The 19,817-nt window shown below is 43.8% G+C and overlaps 2 protein-coding genes across 4 annotated transcripts in view; one reads left to right on the top strand and one right to left on the bottom strand.

Annotated features, from left to right (window-relative positions):
• Positions 1 to 12,987, top strand: part of LOC126539615 (uncharacterized) — a 36,477-nt gene extending 23,490 nt beyond the window's left edge. For 2 of the 3 annotated variants that reach the window (XM_055075411.2, XM_055075409.2), the window contains 6 exons: positions 173 to 223; positions 3,443 to 3,530; positions 4,147 to 4,226; positions 4,707 to 4,761; positions 8,878 to 8,954; positions 9,764 to 12,987. In XM_055075411.2, coding sequence (XP_054931386.1) covers positions 173 to 223; positions 3,443 to 3,530; positions 4,147 to 4,226; positions 4,707 to 4,761; positions 8,878 to 8,954; positions 9,764 to 10,054 — 642 coding nt within the window. In that variant the 3' untranslated portion in view covers positions 10,055 to 12,987. The remainder of the gene's footprint in view (positions 1 to 172; positions 224 to 3,442; positions 3,531 to 4,146; positions 4,227 to 4,706; positions 4,762 to 8,877; positions 8,955 to 9,763) is intronic. The other variant, XM_055075410.2, reaches the window with a different exon arrangement.
• A 4,974-nt stretch (positions 12,988 to 17,961) lies between these two features.
• LOC126539391 (uncharacterized) lies at positions 17,962 to 19,750 on the bottom strand. Its single transcript, XM_050186214.3, has one exon. It carries the CDS (start codon positions 19,725 to 19,727, stop codon positions 18,372 to 18,374), a length of 1,356 nt encoding a protein of 451 aa, XP_050042171.2. The 5' UTR covers positions 19,728 to 19,750; the 3' UTR covers positions 17,962 to 18,371.
• Positions 19,751 to 19,817: the final 67 nt, after the last annotated feature.

Below are 19,817 nucleotides of genomic sequence, written 5' to 3'. Positions count from 1 at the left end.
CAGGTTTGCATTCGCTCTTTTTCTTTTAGTTTGGCATTTGCTTGCTCATGGGAGGCAAACAAGTGCCTTCCATGCTTGCTTATGACTGTTTTCCCTTTTGTTGTGACTGCACCACTTCTTGCGCTCCCGAGTTCTCAGTTTGTTTTGCTTGGTTTTTCATTTGCTCCCACAGGAAGGCAGCAGCCCTACTAGCTTTGTCAGTGCAGCTGATGAAGAGAGCAAGGTAACATCGTGTTGATCGCAGAGATCGCACCACTAAGAATACTTAGGGGGGGTCCCTTTGAGCAAATTGGCACATCTTGAGTCAGTGAGTGCAATAGGCAGCATCACACCTATAGTCGCATCAAATGCATGCTTTCAGGTGTCATTCAAAGTCGCGAAGGATAGAGGAAAAAAAACAAGGAGAGAGCATGATGTCAGGCAGTCAGCCTTCACAGGGCAACCTACTCCTGTGTCGATGTTGTTCTCTCCCTGCTTTCATTTGGGGAATCATGGGAAATAAACACATCTTCCATTGAATGAGAGAACAATGTTCTACAAAGTTTTGTTCGTGGTAGGTTTGAGCGTCGCTTGCTGCTGCAGTTGCCGCTACTTGCTTTCTGGTCGTTGCATTTAATGTCTTTAGTTCTCTGCTTTGATACCTAGGACCATTGTTGCTGCTGCAATGGCAACACAATGTCTGGAGTGTGTTTTAACCTCCAAGCGGCGCGGCACACAAGTAGATGATGAACCCAGTGTAACTGTTTGGGGTGACTAGAAACAGCCGCTTGCCATCGTGTGCTTGGGCAATTTTCCCATGATTCCTCCTTTATATCTTTTTCACTATGGTTTGAGATTATCACGTGATGCTCCATCATAGTTGTTTTCTTTCCCATGTGGGGAAAGCTATCACCATCATACTCTGAGGTACTGCAGATGATTGAGCCTCAACAGGCTCGGTAACAGTGAAACTTGACATGCCGGGGGGTGTTGTATTTACATGATTCTAATGCATTCCCGAACTTACCCCCGCAACCAACCTTGTGGTTTGAAAGTTGGAAAATAAAAGTGCACCTGAATGTAAGGTACACCTGAAGGTAACATGCACCCGATTTATAAAAGATAAATATAATGTGTCTCAAGTTCGCAATCGTAAAAGGAGTCGTGCAGAATTTACCTTTACATAGGGGAAACATTTTTTTAATGAAGTTTCATAACGAAAGCAGCGAGTTGCCGCCATTTGCAACTCATTGGCCACAGATACCAAGCACACAAGGCAGTGTTTATCACTTTTAGAGATACAATTTCAGAGATTTTATATGCAGCAGGCTCGTTGAAATATGCAGCTGAGGGTGTTCCTGGAACTCTGCGCAAATGGCAAGCTTTGCACAGCACCGGAAACGCTGGTGGTTGTACATGCCATGCATTCGGTGCCGAGTTGCACGAAATCTCTTGAAAGTGGTAGTATCTCCAAAAGTGATCGTACTCGAGCAAAAAATAAACAAATAAACCCACAGCAACATACAAGAAAACTTGCGTTGCTGCCATTTTGTCATGGTGATGGAGCTGTGAACAGTAGGCTGTTGGCAATGCCACAAACACAGTTTTGGTTGCGTGTCCAGTTATAATGTGCAGGAAATTTTTAGACCCATATTTTTTTTCGGAAAGAAAGGTGTGCATTAGGTTTGTGCAAATACGGTATTTGTTGTGATCATTTGCCAAATATTATAGCTGCACGCATCATGGAGAACTTGGGAAATTCGAACTTAAAAGTACATTTGCTCCCAGGTGTTGCTGAAAACCTGCTTTCTTGTAGAGAGAAATAGAAAAAACTGCCAGCATGTTACACTGCCTCTCATGAGAAACTCAGCATTTATTTATATTTGTTATTCATATTTATTATTCATATTCATATATATTATTCATATTTATTATATTTATTCATATTTATTTATTAATTTATTTTATTTATTTATTTATTTACAATACAGCCAGTCTCATATCGAGACCATAGCAGGTGGGCATATGATTACACATACAATGCATGTTTTATATACCGAATGGTAAAAACATCCATACATGTAAATGGAAATACATCAGATAGGTTTAGTGCGCAATTTTACAACAATAATATTATGTATAAAAAGAGCAAGTCACATAAATAGTATACTTCAGGTTACATGTACATTGAGATTATTACAATGTTACAGAAACAATGAAAGAAACAAAGGAGGTAAATGTTTAGCTATAGTTCAGAAAAATGGGAGTTCTGACGATTATATGTGCACAAGAACTATTTTTTCCTAACTACCTATTTCATCTTCCAATAACTGAACAAAATCAGACTGTGATACTGTGTTATAGATGCATCTAGGTTATTCCACTTGCGAACAATACGGTGGGAAAAAGGAAAACTGAAAAGTATTGTTATTGCAAAGGAACTCGTTTAGTGTATACGGATGATTATGATGAAGTATGCGGGATTTAGAAAAGGTAACTTATGCAGAAGCATCTATATTTAGTCTGTTGTGTAGTATGTGATGCAGAAATTTTAGACGTTTTGCTCGAACAGCCAAAGTTGCAAGCCCTGACTCTGTTAGGTATTTTCGATGGATAAACCTAATTGCCTTTCTGTGGATGCTTTCCAGTTTAGATATGTTAGTTTTAGTGTACGGGAACCATACAACATTAGCTTACTCAAGGACAGGTCTCGCAAATGTAATGTAAGTTAAAAGTTTGACATTAGTTGGTGCCAACCACAGGCACCTTTCGAAAAAAAGATTTTTCGTAATGCACAAGAAATAATGTTGTTAATATGTGATGTCCAGTTGAGGTCGGACGTTATTGTTAAGCCAAGGTGCTTGTGCTGTTGAACTCTAGTTACTAGGATGCCGTTGAGTGTGTAGTGGAAACAGATACCATGCAGATACAATGTGCAAATTTATTGTATGTAGGAATATCAATAGCAAAAACACAAAAGGTCACACAGGCTTGAATCTACTAAAAGGTGCAGCTCAGTTGCTTTATTGATCATTTTAAGGCATTCATCATTTATCCACGGCTTTCGTGCTTTGAGTATTTTTGAAAACCATATATACGAAGCACTTAGCCTACACTGAAACAAACATAGTGATGAAAGTGTTGTAAACTTCCTGTGAATCACTTTTGTTACTGACTGCATTCCAATAAATTTCTGCCAGTGCAGCATGAAAAGGATTCATTGTCTTTGCAGTTTTGGAAACGCTAGCCACAATGTTGGCTTAGGCGTGAGTGACAAAAAGTGGACATACAGCTGTACACTTGCCTCAAACATCCGTGTGCATTTTCAAAGACTGCTAGCATGTTAACATTCCTTGGACATTGTCATAAAACCATAAGCGGAAATCAAAATTCTGCAGCCTATATTCTGGGACATTTTAGCAAGAATAACTTATGCAGTCCTGTCTGCATTGCTTTCTTTCAGGACGATCCCTTCAAAAGCAAAGACTCATTCAATGACATGAACGGCTTCCTTGGAGATCCATTTGGTGGGGAAGACCCCTTCAAATCGGGTAAGGGTACTAAATTGGTTATTTATCTAAACTAGCTTAAATCTACATTTAAGATAGAAGGTTAAAGTTGGTCACATTGGGCATAATTTTGAGCAGTCAGCAGCAGAAGCAATTAATATGTGTTAAATTTTTTTCTGCAACTAGGCTGCTGAACATGTCATACAGTCTCCTCGGTTTGACTGAAATCAGAATATATATTTTTTTTTTGCCTTTTAGTAACTGTTTTGATCAAAAACCACATTAGTGTCTCTTTGGCAAATAAAAAGTGTAGGAAGGGGCAGTAACTCATGGTTATGCATGACACCCCTAAATGCCTTGATCAGTGCACATGCATTGTCAGGCCTGATTAAGAATTGTTTGCAACTATAAATGAATCTCGTCTCGACACTGGGAGGAATGCAAAAATACAGCTGTGTTGGCAAGAGGCATTGCTGAACCTTTTGATTGCTGGGTGAATGGCATAGCTACTTATTCCTTTCTTATACAGGGGGGAGGGGGTAAGGCATCTTCCTGCACTCTCTGGTCACAGCAGGCTTTTTATACTGATCTTTGCTTTCTTCCCACTACACTTTTTCTAGTTATGCGACTTTATTTCACATTCCATCATTCTGTGCAGTTGATCCATTCAAAGGTGGTGTCTCAGAGGACCCATTTGCTGGCGATCCTTTCAAGAGCACATTTAGCTCGGACACAAAGGCACGTATCATGTCATTCTACAGTATATATAGATAGTAGTAATGTAATTAAGATGAATTTCCTGGATGTTGTTGCCGAGCCTGTTGAACACATCCTATGTCTTTTACAATCTGTTCACCCCAAAATTTGTTGATTCAGAGTGGGTCAGTGGCAGTTGTATTTCATTTATGATGTAGTATCACCGTATTTCACCAACAGCTTGTTACTTTTCTTTAATGGTGAACTTTCTTTTTAGCTTGCAAATTTCTAGGCCCTAAATATGTACGAGCAGTATTGATGTACTGAAAGAGGTGAAAAGTATTGTAACCCACAAGTTTATTGCAGTTGTGTTTTCTAATGGCAACCACTACAGTGGTGTCTCCATGCCGCTAAGATTCTGCCAATTCGTGTGATACTTTTTGTTTCTCGTTTGCAAAAGCATAACTCTAAGACACATTACCTTGCTTTAGTACTGCTTGTAACTTGTACATTCTTTCTCAGGAGGAAGACTACTTTGCTACCAGCTTTCAAGATGCCCCTGAAATTCCTGCTGTTGGTAAGATGGAAATAAGAATGCAGCGCTTGAGCACAATAGAGAATAATGAGCGGGAAAGATAGTATCTTTTGCTGGTGTTAGGAAGAGACACTAGTGAACTGAAAGGGTTCCTGCAACAGCTTTTCTTCAAACCTGAAAACAGACTGAAGTGAATATGAATTTCAGTGAACATATTTCCAAATAAATTTTTGAAAGGATTTGTCATGGCGCATGTGTATGGGAACAGAACATTCCCTGTTACCCCTCAAGATGTTTCAGCTGAGGCAGGGGGCTTGTAGCAATGACCTGTCTGGTGTTCCATTCCTATAGTGGCAAAAGGCACCAGAGAACACGGTGGACAAGAACGAAGATGGGGATGACCAGAAGGCACTTGTGATCGTCGCCATCTCCTTTTTGTGTCTGTTGTGTTCTCTACCACCGTTTGCCACTATAATAAATGAACTAGCCCAACAATACATTTTGACCAGTTTCGTTCTTACTTTTTCTTCTGTCCACAGTGCACTTATGCTAACCCTTCTAGGTTGGCATCTGACAAAAGTACCAAAGAGCAATGAAGGAGCAGTGACAGAATGGGCAGGGTGCAATAACATTACTTTTATCTTATTTCTTTATTATTATTTTTTGCTTTAAATGAGGATTCCAGACCTCCAAACCTCGGAAAAAATTACTGGCAAGTCTCAGAGTGCCCTAAATAATGTAATATACCGTATTTACTCGAATCTAGGCCGACCCCGATTCTAAGCCGACCCCCTAAACTCTGAAGCCACCAAAAAATATATATATTACCTCAACTGTAGGCCGAACAAAAAAAAGCGAGCACAGCGTTCACAAAATGCAAACAGCATTTATTGAATCTGAACGTGCAGAGCTCATTCAACGTCTTCATCGCTGCTAGACTCGTCGCTGTGTTCCTTATCACTGTCGCCTTCAAACAGTGCACTATCTTCGGTACTGTCAAGCGCATTAGATATGCTGCACTTCTTAAAGGCGCACACGATCAAAGTACCTGGGATGTTCCACGCTGCAGCTACCCAGCCCGCCAGCTGCGATAGCGATGCACGTTTGATGCGGCCCGTTGCCGTTAGCATGTGGTCTTCGTCAGTCAACCAGTCCGTGTAATATTTCTGCAGACGATCCTTGAAAGGTTTGTTGATGCAGACATCAAGTGGCTGCAACTGGCCCGTCATACCGCCCGGTATGACAGCGAGGTCCGTGTTCACTTGGGCGAGCGCAGCCTTCACGTCGGTCAAGTGCCCACAGTAAGAGTCGACAGCAAGGAGCGAGTTCTTCGTCAAAAGGGCTCCTGGACGCCGTCGCCACACAATCTTAACCCACTCTTCCACCATCGCACCTGCAATCCACCCGTTCTCATTTGTCCGCACAATGACATTTCTTGGGAAAGTTTCTCGAGCAGGCAGTGTTCCTTTTAAATGTCATATAAGGAGGGAGTGTCCATCAGCTGTGCAGCACAGCATCACAGTTGTGCGCTGCTTCTAGTAGCCCGCAGAGCGCACCTTCACCTCCTTGGCACCCTTATCATTCACGGTGTTGTTGCATCTGGGTCGCAAGCCCCAAGGGTAGCGTTGGCCTGGCGGCCTGGGGCACAACTGGAAGCATCCGAAGGTCCTGGCAAAGGATGAATCGATTGCTAACAGAACAACTTGTTTATTATAGCATCGCAAAAGAGCGGCCGGTCAGGTCGACCGAAGTGGAGAGACGGGAGGGCACGTTACTCGACGGAAGAAATCGGAGCCTCTCTCGGCATCCGTGGGCTGCTGCTCTTATACTCTCGGAGTCGAGGGCAAGAAGGAACGGCTCGGGATGAGGCGCACGTGACGGCGCCGCGCGGACACATTGAGACTAGAAGGTGACGCGTCCGCCGGGCCGGCGCCGGTCAGACCTCCTCGCTTCACAGTTGGGGAGCTCCTCTCCCCGGCTGTCGCGCTTTGACAAGCCTGGGCACCAACATGCACACACACACACACGCACACACGAAGACACGTGGCATTGAAACATGCCTGGGCGCGCATGGCAGGAGGCGTTGCGGCAGCGCTGAACGGGCCAAAATGTCCACCGCTTTGAACGAAGCCCCGGCGTCCGTTGCATCCGCGCCGGCTATACCGTGCGTCGTAGGCAAAACGTAACAGTGTACGCCACTGGCATATCAAAATACACAGCCGTCTGGTCGGCGTCGCCGATTTGCCCAAGGTTGTAGCCTGCCGCTTCTCTTTCGCAGCACGTAGCGCTGAAAAGCTATCAGCTTTTCTTTGAAATCGCTTGGCAGCTTCTGGGTGATTAAGTGCGACGTCGGAGGCTGAAGCTGAAGCGCTTCATAAATTTCTGAAGCCAGCTCCAGCTGGCATTGAAATCCTTCGGCATTAGGCCTCACTCCTTCGAAAGTTACCTAGCTTTCGCTTGGAGCACTTCTGTTGTCACTGGAAGGGCAGCTGCTCTCTGCGTCCGAACAAAGGCGTTCAAAACTGTCTCCACTTCGTGGTGATGGCCTTTCTTTGGTCCGCTAAATGCCGTCCTCATTGCGGCGCACGCAAAAAGCTGCTGTTGTCGTCCCCTTCAACGACGGATGTTTTTCTCGCCGACGCCGAAGTCCCTCCCGGCTTGAAGGTTCAACGATGCCTCTGCGGCTATCACAACTTTTCGCTTGAAAGTGGCACTGTAGTGGCATCTCCTGCCTGGTGCCATCACAATAACACCACGCCGCACACCGATACGGCCGACACGACACAGGTCAAAATGGCAACCTCACTTGTGTACGGTTGGCTACTGGCACAGCTTGTAGCGGCTGCGATACTGACTTTTCTAGATGGCGCTAGCTATGCACCATATTTAGCAGTTTCAATGAAAAACTGGTGCGTTCTTAAAATCCTCGAATCTAAGCTGACCCTAGAGCTTGTAATTGCTTTTTTTTTCAAATAATCATATCGGTCTAGATTTGAATAAATACGGTATATTTTCTAATGCCAATTTTGGTCTTTCTTTTCTAGGAGGTTACTGTGTCGGGACGTCATGATACAAAAGGTGGTCACTTGGGAGCAGGACAATGTTTTGACAGTCGCTCCAGCTCGCTCGGTTGCCTCCTATGCTGCTACTCATTGGAGGACCGGTGTGGCAGCATAGCAGACAACTGAGTAAGCCGGAGCGAGTGTTGAAACACTGCAATATCCTGCTCCCATGTGACCACCTTTTACATCGCGAAACAGTAGCAAAAAAGCTGAACCTGCCTGTAGGAAAGCTAATAATTGAACTGATTAGGGTGCTGTGAGACTGTCAAATATATTTTCTAGGGTTTAGAGGTCCCGGAGCTTCCTTTAAAGTAAAAAATAATTAATCAAGAATATTATGTTAATAAATATTTTAACTGTCACATCCCCATTTGCAAGAAGATTGGAGGGTTGTGCTTGCATGATTGAGCTTTCACTTGGTAGTAGCTCATGGTCATGAACATTTGCCGCATTGTCTATGACATCACGAACTGCAGCCAAGCAGAGGGGCACTTGAAAGCTCAGGGAGAGAGCAAGCAATCTTTTATTCGAGATTGCAGTCTCCCAGCTACATGCAGTGGAATAATGTTTGGCTCGCATGTTCACAGCTGCACCAACTACCGATTGTGAACATTTACATTACCGTGTTCACAAAGTGATGCAGTGCCCCTTTAACTTGACCTGCCATGGTGGCTTAGCGGCTATGGCGTTGTGCTGCTAAGCACAAGGTCACGAGATGAAATCTTGATCGTGGCAGCTGTATTTCGATGGGGGCAAAATGCAAAAAAGCCCATGACTAATGCATTGAGCCATGTTAAAGATCTCCTGGGGGTATCAATCCGGAGTCCCCTACTATGGCCTGCCTCATAATCAAGTCGCGGTTTTGGCACGTAAAACCCCAGAACTCAATTCCCCTTTAACTTGTAATATGCCCTGCTGTGCAGTGTTGTGGGCTGTACTAAGGCCAGTAAACTGTCTATTGAAATAGTTCGATAACTGAAAAAGCAAGTTTAACAAATCTGTAGGCTTCCTATTTATTATGATCTATGCGTCAAGTGCACTTTGTTTGCATGTGAGAGATGAATAACCATTTCTAATTTTTTTTTTAATATTACAGCCGACACAAAAGACCCCTTCGACCCGTTCGGGACAGGGAAAGGAGCTTTTGGTGCAACAAATCCTGGGCCTAGTGAAGTGAGTCAAAGATGTCATCCCCCCCCCCCACACACACACACATACACATGCACACTTTTAGTGCTCTGTTGGAAATAACTTTAGACATACAGTTATTAACGGAGCTCCGGGATTCTGCAGGAGCGTGGAAAATATGGCTAGACCTGCATAGAAGGTGTACGGAAGGAATGGGTCATAGTAAAATTAATAATCATGATGTATAGTGTTCCCTCAGTTTTGCTGTCTGCAACACAAAGAAGGGTTTCCGGTCTAATTACATGGTTCTTGTGTGTGCACAAATTGCATGCATGTGTGTGCGTGTGTGTGTGTTTCTGTGTGGAAAGCAAACTGTGGTTTGTAATGGTACATTCGGCTGGTCCATACCGCACTCTGATTTGGATGCCACTGATGCGGAGTGCGCTATTGATTAGAGCCAGAGAAAGTGTGACCAAGCTGAACGTGCAGCCACTCGCCAGAGCACTTCGAGGCCGGAAGAGGAAACAGGTGAGCGCTTTTGTTCTAAACAAGCAAGGTGTGGAGCCACCAGTCCTCTGCCAGTACAGATGCGACGCCAACGGAAGCTGCAGGGGCAACGTGACCGGAAGTCTGCCAGATCGTGGTTGCACTCTGAAAGAACCAGCTGAGTGGGTTGCGAGCGAGCGATTTCGATCAGCTGAATGTAATGCGCGTTATCAGAGCTCTCTGGAGTACTCGAAAACTACCAGCCGAGTGTACAATAAGCAACTTTGCTGCTGTGCTAGGGTAACATGTTCAGCATTGTCAAGGTTGCCTCAAGGCAGCATTTCCCGCTGACTAGCGCAATGTTCCAGGTTGCAGCCGCCGCTGATCCTTTCGGAACGGACCCATTTGCGCCCATGCAACATGCTGCACGTGCTGAGAGTCCAACGCCTGCATTGCCACCGAAAAAGGGCAAACAGCCACCACCACGACCGGCACCTCCTAAGCACCTCGCGAGTTCACGGGGAGGGTCGTCGTCTGCAAGTGGCCCCACACGTGCGGCCCCTGCCCCGCCCTTGCCAGACGAGGACCCCTTTGCCAGCACAGCCGGGGGATCTGCCACCGAGTCTTTTGCGAACTTTGCAGACTTCGGGAACTGCTGAGAGACGGCAATGTGGAGCAGATGATGCCACATGTCTTTTTGTCTTTGTTATGCCATTCTTTCTCTCCCACAACCATCTGTCTCCTGCACTGTTGCAGTATTTATGTGTTGCCATTTCATCTTTCAACATGGGCTATAGCTGGGACGATGAGGGTGGAAGGCTTAGTTTTCAGGAGATCATGTATTGCCCACAGCACTGTGTTCAGATGACAGACTGATTTGCATCTAAACTTCTGTGCGCACCTTCATAATGTTTCTGCATGTGTGCTATGAAAGCGTTGAAGAGGAATGTTGGCCTGTGCATGCATTCTTTGTTGACTGCAACTTGAATGGTTACATCAGTAGCTGCTCTTACTTGACGGCCCCAGTTGTGGCAGATATTTCTTGTTGATGGTTTGGCAGGTGATTAAAATGAAATGCTAATTCAAAGACTGTTTACCTAAACGGAAGTCTGAAGATGTCCGAGACATGGTATCACTAACACCTAATTGTTTGTTGCCCGCCTCAACTGAAATGCAAGCGCTTTTATTTTATATAAAACTGGACCTTCTGCTTCCTATAAATTGCCACATCTGTGCATGGTACGGTTTGGACATAGTGGCCAAAATGGACTGGTTTGACTCTGTTTTCCTTTGCCTTTATTACAAACACCAGGGGTTCAAAGATGTGGTACTATGACTGGAAAGCTTTAAGACTGGGGTTAGTGGACTGCTGTTGAAGAACAAGTGCACATTGTAGTTTTAACATCGGTGACAATTTGTGCCGCTTATGAGATGCTGCTGCCTATATCACGTTAACTTGTGGTAATCTGTCATTAATATGGCAGTGTCTTTTCCTTTTTGTGGGCCAATTTGATCACAGTGGCTGCCAGGCTTTTGTTTTCAGGCAGGAATGCCAAAGGAAGTATTATTGTTTTTTAGTATAAACTGAATTTTCATTATCTTCAAGACTCTGTACCAAGGTTGGGCTTGACCTTTAAGGCTAAAAAGACTACTAAAGCTGTATCTTAGATGAATTGTGAAATTTTGTGCCCCCGCTGTGAGCAGCTAGGCACATTCAACAAAATCATTGCGCCTTCAACTGTCTGCCACAAAGTGTGGATTAGTTCACCACATTGCGCGTTTCGAATCTCCATGGCTTCTGTGGTGAAAAATTTGAACAAATGCTTTTTTTCAGGGAATGTTTTGCCACAGGTGCCATGTTTATTTTAAAAACCTGCAGAGAAGTTTTTCTTGCATGTAGAATGGACATTGTTCAGGTGGCTGAGCAATACAGTGTAGTTGATGCCCAGTTTCATGTTCTTGTGTGCCATACCTACCATTCTTTTGTGTGTCTTTGTATACTTCTGTGCTGCATCTGTGCTTATGTGATTATATTGTGGAGGAACTTTAGAGTAGTACAGTGGTTGCGTGATTATATTAACTGATCTTCTGAGACTGTTATAAGAGAGCACTTTCTTTTTGTACAGTTTGTTGATAACAGTATTGTTGCTAGCAAATTGGTTCCAACTTCTCACTCTTTACAGGAGTGTTTTGTTATGCTCGTGAAATAGATCACTAGTGCTTGAACTAGCTTCCGAATTGTAGTGATTCTTGTTTTTCAGTAGTGGACACAACTGTTAATGGTGAACATTGATTTTTAAGAGCAGATCTGTTACTTGCCTGCCTTGACATTCCAACATTCGTGCTTGTAGCGACAGTGCAACAATGTGCATGTTAGCCCAAGGCAGCATGGCCCTGCCCAGGACTTTCTTCTCTAGCTTGCATTGTTTGTGTAAGGCTGCTGCTCGATGTACTTGCCAGTAGGAGCTTTATCGCAGTCATGTCAGCTAACCTCAAAGCAACAACATTTGATTGTCCCAGGATACTGGGGGCAGCAAAGGACACCGTGCTGCACAGCCCTTATGTGAAGGGTCAGCCATGTATATTATTCATTCTTTTCTTGGGTGTGGTACTACATTGTTAGAGAGTTTAACTAGTCTGTACAATTTCAGCAAGTCTTGGTTAAAGTGCATAACAGTCAGTCAGTCAGGTGTATATAAAAGCACGTGTTTGGAGCTCACTTTATTGTTATTTTAATTTCGTCATTACTTCGTGAGTGTTAAATTGAGAATGCGCTCCAGTATGCCTCATGCTCTTGTGTACATAACTACTGCACAACTTTCAGCTTACTGCTGTTACACATCAAGACGTCTTCCCAGGTAACAAGTGCGGATCATGTTTTTTGCCTAGTCTACTTAGCTTAGCTTGTTTTTCTGGGAATGTAAACACCACGGGCCTTTGATTAATGCTTAATACAGCTGGCCAAGAGCTGTCGCATCTGCAAGTGGTACATGTCAAGAACACACGTGTACCTGCATTGCTCCGCACTGTTGTGAAGTGCATCTTGCGTTTCCATGTGTTGCAAGTGACATTGCACAGCCACATATGTGATCAAGTGCATGGGTGGTTACTGCCTTCACAATACTTGCAAAACTGCCTGTGAACAATAGTGCGTAGTAATAAACATGCATGTGTTTGTGCACCTTGTAGAAGTGAGTGGATCCAGTGTCTTGAAGGCAAGTCGTGGTATAGGTCTATGAGCACGTACATGTTTGAACTACAGAATAATAAGAAAAGGTAGTAAGAGCACTTCAGTCACTTTGGAGCCGAGTTGTGAGCATGTTTCCTCAAGCATCTAGCACTTGTCTTGAATGTCAAAGCCTTAACTCTTTCTAGAGCGAGATAGTTGCCTACAATGGCATGTTTCTGAAGAGCAAGTACGTTCTTAGTGTATGTGGAGATTGGCCTGGTGCTATGTTATATCTCTTCTTGTTCCCAGTGCCATTCAAGAAGTGGGACAGTTGCGTTCTGTGTTGAAGTTGATTATTTTAACATTCCCTTGCATTTTATGTAGATATGTATGCCTTTTAAATAAAAGCCATATGCATGTTTATGCTAAGTGTGACCTAAAAACAGGCTACTACATTATGCTAATGCTTTTCCTGAACATTGGAGCAATGTTTTGGTAAATATTTGTTTCATAGATGTCCATGGAACATAATGTTCTTAATATTGCACACATCTACAGGGTGCCCAGCTAATGTTAGCCAATCTCTTAAAAACAAAATTTACGAGAATGCAACCAGTGGTATTTGGTCAACAGTGACGTACCGCACAAGGAGGATACTTTCATTATTATACTATCAATAATTAGATTAACTTTTTAAATACTGACTGAGGGTGCAAATTTTTATAGAAAAGTAATGTGTTTTAAAACAACCAATTCAGTTGTTTTCCGTCTGCTATGCCTCGCGTTATAAAGAAAATGTGCATACATGATAATAACTGCACGATTATGCGTCCACGTGCTGTGACACCAACGGTCCCAGGCGTTACTTGTAAGAATTGACCATGTATAGTGCATCTTTCTAGACGACGCTATTGAGCTCGCAGGACTGCCCGGCATATCAGGGCCTTTTGCATAGTGTTTGCTATAATGAATATGCACACGAAGTGCCACATACTCATTCTTCTAGGTCTGGCAAAAAAGGCATATTTAATGTTTTAAGTCATCATCACAATCAGCCTATTTTATGTCCTCTGCAGGACAAAGGCCTCTCCCTGCGATCTCCCGTCTTGCCCTGTCCCTGTTCTGTGCCAACTGATTCCTACTAGCGCCTGCCAATTTGTTAATTTAATCACCCCACCTAGTCTTCTGCGCTTCCCTTCTCATGGCACACATTCTGTAACACTAATGGACCACTGGTTATCTAACCTATGCATTACATACCCTGCCCAGCTCCATTTCTTTCTCTTAATTATAACATTGGCGATCCTTGTTTGCTCTCTGATCCACACCGCTCCCTTCCTGCCCCTTAACATCGCGCCTAACATTCTTTGTTCCATGGCTCTTTACGAGGTCCTTAACCTGTATTTGAGCTTCTTCGTCAGTCTCCAAGTTTCTGCCCCATATGTTAGCATGGGTAGAATGCACTGGAAGCTTACCATTATCATTAACAACAAAGGTGTACAATCAGTGCATTCTACCGATGCTAACATATGGGGATCTGACTATGTCTGCCGAATGCACTTCAACCCATTTTTATTCTTCTGTTAATTTCCTTCCCATGATCATGGTCCCCTGTAAGTAATTGACCTAGGCAAACATACTCCTTCACAGACTCTAGAGGCTGACTGGCGATACTTAACTCTTGTTCCCTTGCCCTGCTATTGATCATTATCTTTGTCTTCTGCATATTAATCTTCAACCCCACTCTTGTACTCTCTCTTTTAAGGTCTTCAATCATTTGTTGTAATTCGTGCCCAGTGTTGCTGAACAGGACAATGTCATCTGCAAATTGAAGGTTGCCGAGATATTCACCATTGATCCTTACTCCTAAGCCTTCCTAGTTTAAAATACTTCTTCCAGGCATGCAGTGAATATAATTGGAGAGATTGTGTCTCCTTGTCTGACCCCTTTATCACCATCATCAGCCTATTTTATGTCCACTGCAGGACGAATGCCTCTCCCTGCGATTTCCAATTACCCCTGTTCTTCGCCAACCGATTCCAACTAGCGCCAGCAAATTTCCTAATTTCATCGCTCCACCTAGTCTTTTGTCGTCCTTGATTGCGCTTTCCTTCTCTTGGTACCCATTCTGTAACCCTAATGGTCCAATGATTATCTAACCGGCACATTACATGACCTGCCCAGCTCCATTTTTTCCTCTTGATGTCAATTAGAATGCCATCTATACCTGTTTGCTCTCTGATCCAAACTGCTCTCTTTCTGTCTCGTAACGTTATGCCTAGCAATCTTTGTTCCATCGCTCTTTGCGCAGTCCTTAACTTGTTCTGAAGCTTCTTTGTCAGTCTCCAAGTTTCTGCCCCATATGTCAGCACTGGTAAAATGCACTGATGTACCCCTTCCTTTTCAATGATAATGGTAAGCTTCCAGTCGGGAGCTGGCAATGTCTGCCGTATGTGATCCAACCCATTTTTATTCTTTTATTTTCCTACTTGTTCAGAATTAAGGTAACTGTGGAATCTCTATAGATACTCTCCAAGATATTTACGTAAGCGTCCTGTACTCCTTGATTGCGTAATGCCTGTATGACTGCTGGTATCTTTACTGAATGACATGCCTTTTCATAATCTATGAAAGCCATATAGAGAGGCTGATTGTACTCTGCGGGTTTTTCGATTACCTGATTGATGACATGGATGTGATCAATGGTAGAGTATCCCTTCCTGAAACCAGCCTGTTCCCTTGGTTGACTGAATTCCAGTGTTGCCCTTATTCTATTGGAGATTATCTTGGTGAATATTTTATATAATACTGCAAGTAATCTAATGGGCCTATATTTTTCAATTCTTTAATGTCTCCCTTCCCTTTTTATGGAATAGTATAATGTTTTCATTCTTCCAGTTCTCTGGCACCCTTGAAGTCAATAGACAGTTCGTATAAAGGGCCGCCAGTTTTTCAAGCATTATGTCTCCACCGTCTTTGATTAAATCAACTGGTATTCCCTCTTCTCCTGCCGCTTTTCCCCATTTCATGTCTTGCAAGGCCCTTCTAACTTCATCGATAAGGAGAGTCTATGACCTGTTCATTACTACTTCCAATGGAGGTATCATGGCTGCTTTGGGTACTGTACAGGTCAGTATAGAATTCTTCCGCTGATTTTACTATATCTTCGAGACTGCTGATATTACCCTGTCAACGATCAGTCAACTTTTTGCAATTTAGTCTCATCATCGCTTTTGGCTATAAGGACAGTGTGTCCTTCATACATTGTGGCGGTTAGGCACCCTACTTCAAAGGCCTCTCGGTACACCTGAAGTAATAATGGCGATAAGAAGGAACGAAAACACTGATAAAATTCGGCGGTAAGGCCATACGGGCCGGGCATCTTGCCCTTTGCTAACGAATCGATGCATGCAGTTACCTCATTAATATCAATGTTTTCATTTGTATAATCGTAATCATCCTGATTTAACTGGGGCAGCAACGATAGTTTTCTTGGCAGCATCTGTATCCAATGGCTTAGGGTCTCGAAATATTTTTTGATAATGTTCAAAAAATGCTTTAGTTAATAGAGTAGGCTCATTAACAATGATTCCACCGTACTCTATATCTAGTATTTGTTTAGACAGTGAGTGTCTGCGCTCATCACCAAGGGCCCCACTGCAAGCAGTGTTGCCACGACACATTAAAAAATAGTAATTTTTTCGCGGAAAATGAGTAGAACAGTAGATTTTTAATTTCAGTTTTTGCACTCGGTTTATGAGCCCACAAATTGAGCGCTTATATTAGTACTCTGTTGAAGTATTGTAGCTTCCAGGAAATAGTACAAAAATTAACCCCAAGATTCTTAGCGATACTTTTGAAAAACCCGGGGATCCAGAGAGCCATACACCCACCGTGGTTGCTCAGTGGCTATGGTGTTGGGCTGCTGAGCACGAGGTCGCGGGATCGAATCCCGGCCACGGCGGCAGCATTTCGATGGGGGCGAAATGCGAAAACACCCGTGTACTTAGATTTAGGTGCACGTTAAAGAACCCCAGGTAGTCGAAATTTCCGGAGTCCTCCACTACGGCGTGCCTCATAATCAGAAAGTGGTTTTGGCACGTAAAACCCAATAATTTAATTTTTAGAGAGCCATTGTCAAGTACGAATTTAAAAACAGTGAAGCCCTCCGATGGCCTCTTCAAAGGCGTCAGATGGTAGTTAGTACTTGAAAGCTTTAGAGTATAGTATCTTCCAGACAGGGGTAATTGGAGATCGCTGGGAGAGGCCTCCATATAGGCCTCCGTGCTGCAGTGCACATAAAAATAGGTTGGTCATGATGATGATAATGGTGGTTTCATAGTTGTGGGGTTCGGTAGTGCACCCACTTTCACAAATTCACCGCCTCACCTTTTCCCATAGAGCATAGAAACTATGCCTTTTCCCCACTTTGCTCAAAGACAGGTAGCGCCAGGTTTGAGAGCCTGGAAACGCAAGAATGTATGTAAACCTCGGAGCCAACCACGTTTTTTTTTTTTCTCGCTAGGTGGTATCACATTAATATAACCTCTGTAACCTCTATAACCATCCATCCATCCATCCTCTGTAATGAAAAAGTTGCAGATTTCGCTTTCGTTTCAGTAGAAAATCAGTAGATTCAAGCGCTTTATCACTGAATCAGCAGAAAATTTTTAAAATCAGTACATCTACTGATAAATCAGCAGCCGTGGCATCACTGACTGCAAGGCTGTTCTTTCAGGAAACGCTGCTCTCGCGCACGCACTAGTGCACCTCTGTATTTTTCAGCATTCAAAGTTTGTAACTGTGCCTTGACCTTATATCATCAGTATATTGACCCGGATGTAGGCATTCAAGCTCATGCAATTCACTCGGAAGTCTATACAATGCTTTGTAATTATTTTTTTTCAAAGGCCAATATTGATTCTTCTATAGCTATCATTTTGGCTTCCTGTTTGAATAATTCCCACACGGCAAAGAGTGGCAAGTCCTTGCGGCATGACACATGAGCTATAAGCTCAGTAACACGATTTAAGAAACACTCACGCGAAAGTAATTGGTTATTAAACTTCCACACATACGCCGACTTTGGTACCGACGGCTGCCAAATGATGCTGAGACTAGACAATGGTCACTAAAGAATATAGGGTGCACAGTGTAACCATAAATAAGAGGTAGCGCGCTAAGTGAAACATAAATTTGATCAAGCCTTGCATGCGAGGTACCCTGGAAGTGCGTATATTGACATCCCGCCTTTTCATTTTCCTCAATGTCCACAAGCTGATAATCACATATCAGGTATTGCAACGCATCACTACTTCGATCATGTCTCAGCTTCAGTGACGTACAATCTTGCACGTTACATACACAATTACAGTCTCCAAAGAGGACCAATGCACGATCAATACAGAAATGATGTTCTAGAGATAAGAAGAAAACACACACAAATCTAAAGCTCGTACCACTGATATCAATATCACAACAGATTAGGCACCCTTCCCTATCTGTAAACAAATGTAGCAAATCACATGGCAAATGTTTTCTAACAAATAACACAACCTGCGGAAACGCCTACTGCATGGCTGACACAAACATTATAGTCAGATAGAAATGGAGATAGAGCTACTTCTGTGTTTTCATCGGATTCAATCTTTGTTTCTTGGATAGCAGCAATATCTAATTTTCTATTGCGTAACAAATGAAGCTGTACTTGCCGTCGCTTACTTTATAAGCCACGGACATTTAAAGTACCAAAATAACAAAATGAAAGGGATGAGCGCCCGCCATGATTACCTATGTAGGTGCAGCGTTTAAACGCTGCTCCAGAGGTGCACCACTCCCTTCTTGATGAGGTGATGCACTATGGACCTTCTGGTGCACGTTAACACAAGGGACATCTGCAGGGCTAGGTGTTCCCCGGAGCAGTTTTGACACTTCGGGAACGTGAGCCTCTTTTCCCAAGGGCGATGGATTGTCAGATGGTGCTGGACGCTTTTAGTGGCCTCGCACATCAATCCAGATTTCACTGACGGTGGGCGACCTTGAACTGGTGGCGATTCTGCCCATGACACAGTTGGTTCATCGTCAGGCGCCTTAGTCTCATCCTCGCTCGCAGGCTTCTGGCTAAGGCTATTGTCAGCCGATGATGGCTTAATCTGTTCTTGACGATAAGTCTCGGGGAGTGTTTCACCAGTTGCATCCACAACTTCGCTCACGTCCATTAGATGATCGGTGATGGTATCATCCTCAGCTGGTCTATTTCCACGAAGCTTGTCAGCGTAGGTTCCGATGCATGCATCTGCACGGTGACCATAGCGGTGACAGTTACTGCAGCGCAGTGTTCTACATTGTCGCCGGATATGCCCAACTCTGTTGCACTGGAGGCATAGTGGTGGTCGACCAGGAACCAAGATAAGGCACTGGTGGCCGTATATGCTCAGTAGATGTGGCAGATTACTGGCAGAAACTCCATCTTTCAATGTGAACACTACGTCTCGATTAGTCATTTGCCAGCCTTCCATGCCGTCACACCGCCACATTTCTCTCGTGATGGACTGCACTGTGCCATATGGCTCTAGCGCTTCAACAATCCGTCTCTGTTTGAGGTGTGGGGGAAGCCAAAGAAGCTCCATCTTGATGTTTTTGCATTCCGGGTCTATGACAAGGCACTTGAGGCCCTTCACCAACAACTCGCATTTGCCGACAAGTTTCTGTTTCGCGATGCTGTTAACACATGTGACTAACCACAGATGGCTCATCTGGTATTGTCCAGCGCCGAGGATATCAGTTGCATTTAGCACTGAAAGGAGTGCATCATGAAAGTCCGTGGCCCGATACGGCCGCCCTGCCAGGTCCGCATGCAGGAAAACTGAATTTAGGATGGTGTTGCCAGACTGTAGACGAGGGAGAACAACTTTATAATTACCGCAATCAGTAGTTGATGGCGGGTGTGATCCTTGGCCGAGGGCCGACGCGCTGTTTCCAGTGGACCTCATCGCAAATGTGGCCGTTCGAACAATCCTACTTCTGTTTATATGAAAACTGAAAAATGATGCCTCTGAGAGGACTATTCGTGTGTCGACGAAAAAGTGTGTCGAGTTGTTACTACATCCATTATGGGTAATGTGATGAAGCCAATAGGCAGTCTCTTCGTTAAGCCAAAGCATGCAAAACGGAAGTGTGTAACATCAGCACATGTCTGTCTTTTGCACATTTGTGGTTTAGTGGGAAAGAACCTTATGGAGGTAGTTAGTACA

The sequence above is a fragment of the Dermacentor andersoni genome, chromosome 11 (genome assembly GCF_023375885.2).
Source record: "Dermacentor andersoni chromosome 11, qqDerAnde1_hic_scaffold, whole genome shotgun sequence".
NCBI lineage: Eukaryota > Metazoa > Arthropoda > Arachnida > Ixodida > Ixodidae > Dermacentor > Dermacentor andersoni.
Note: the sequence above shows the minus strand (reverse complement) of the source record. Positions and strands in the feature narration are given on the sequence as shown.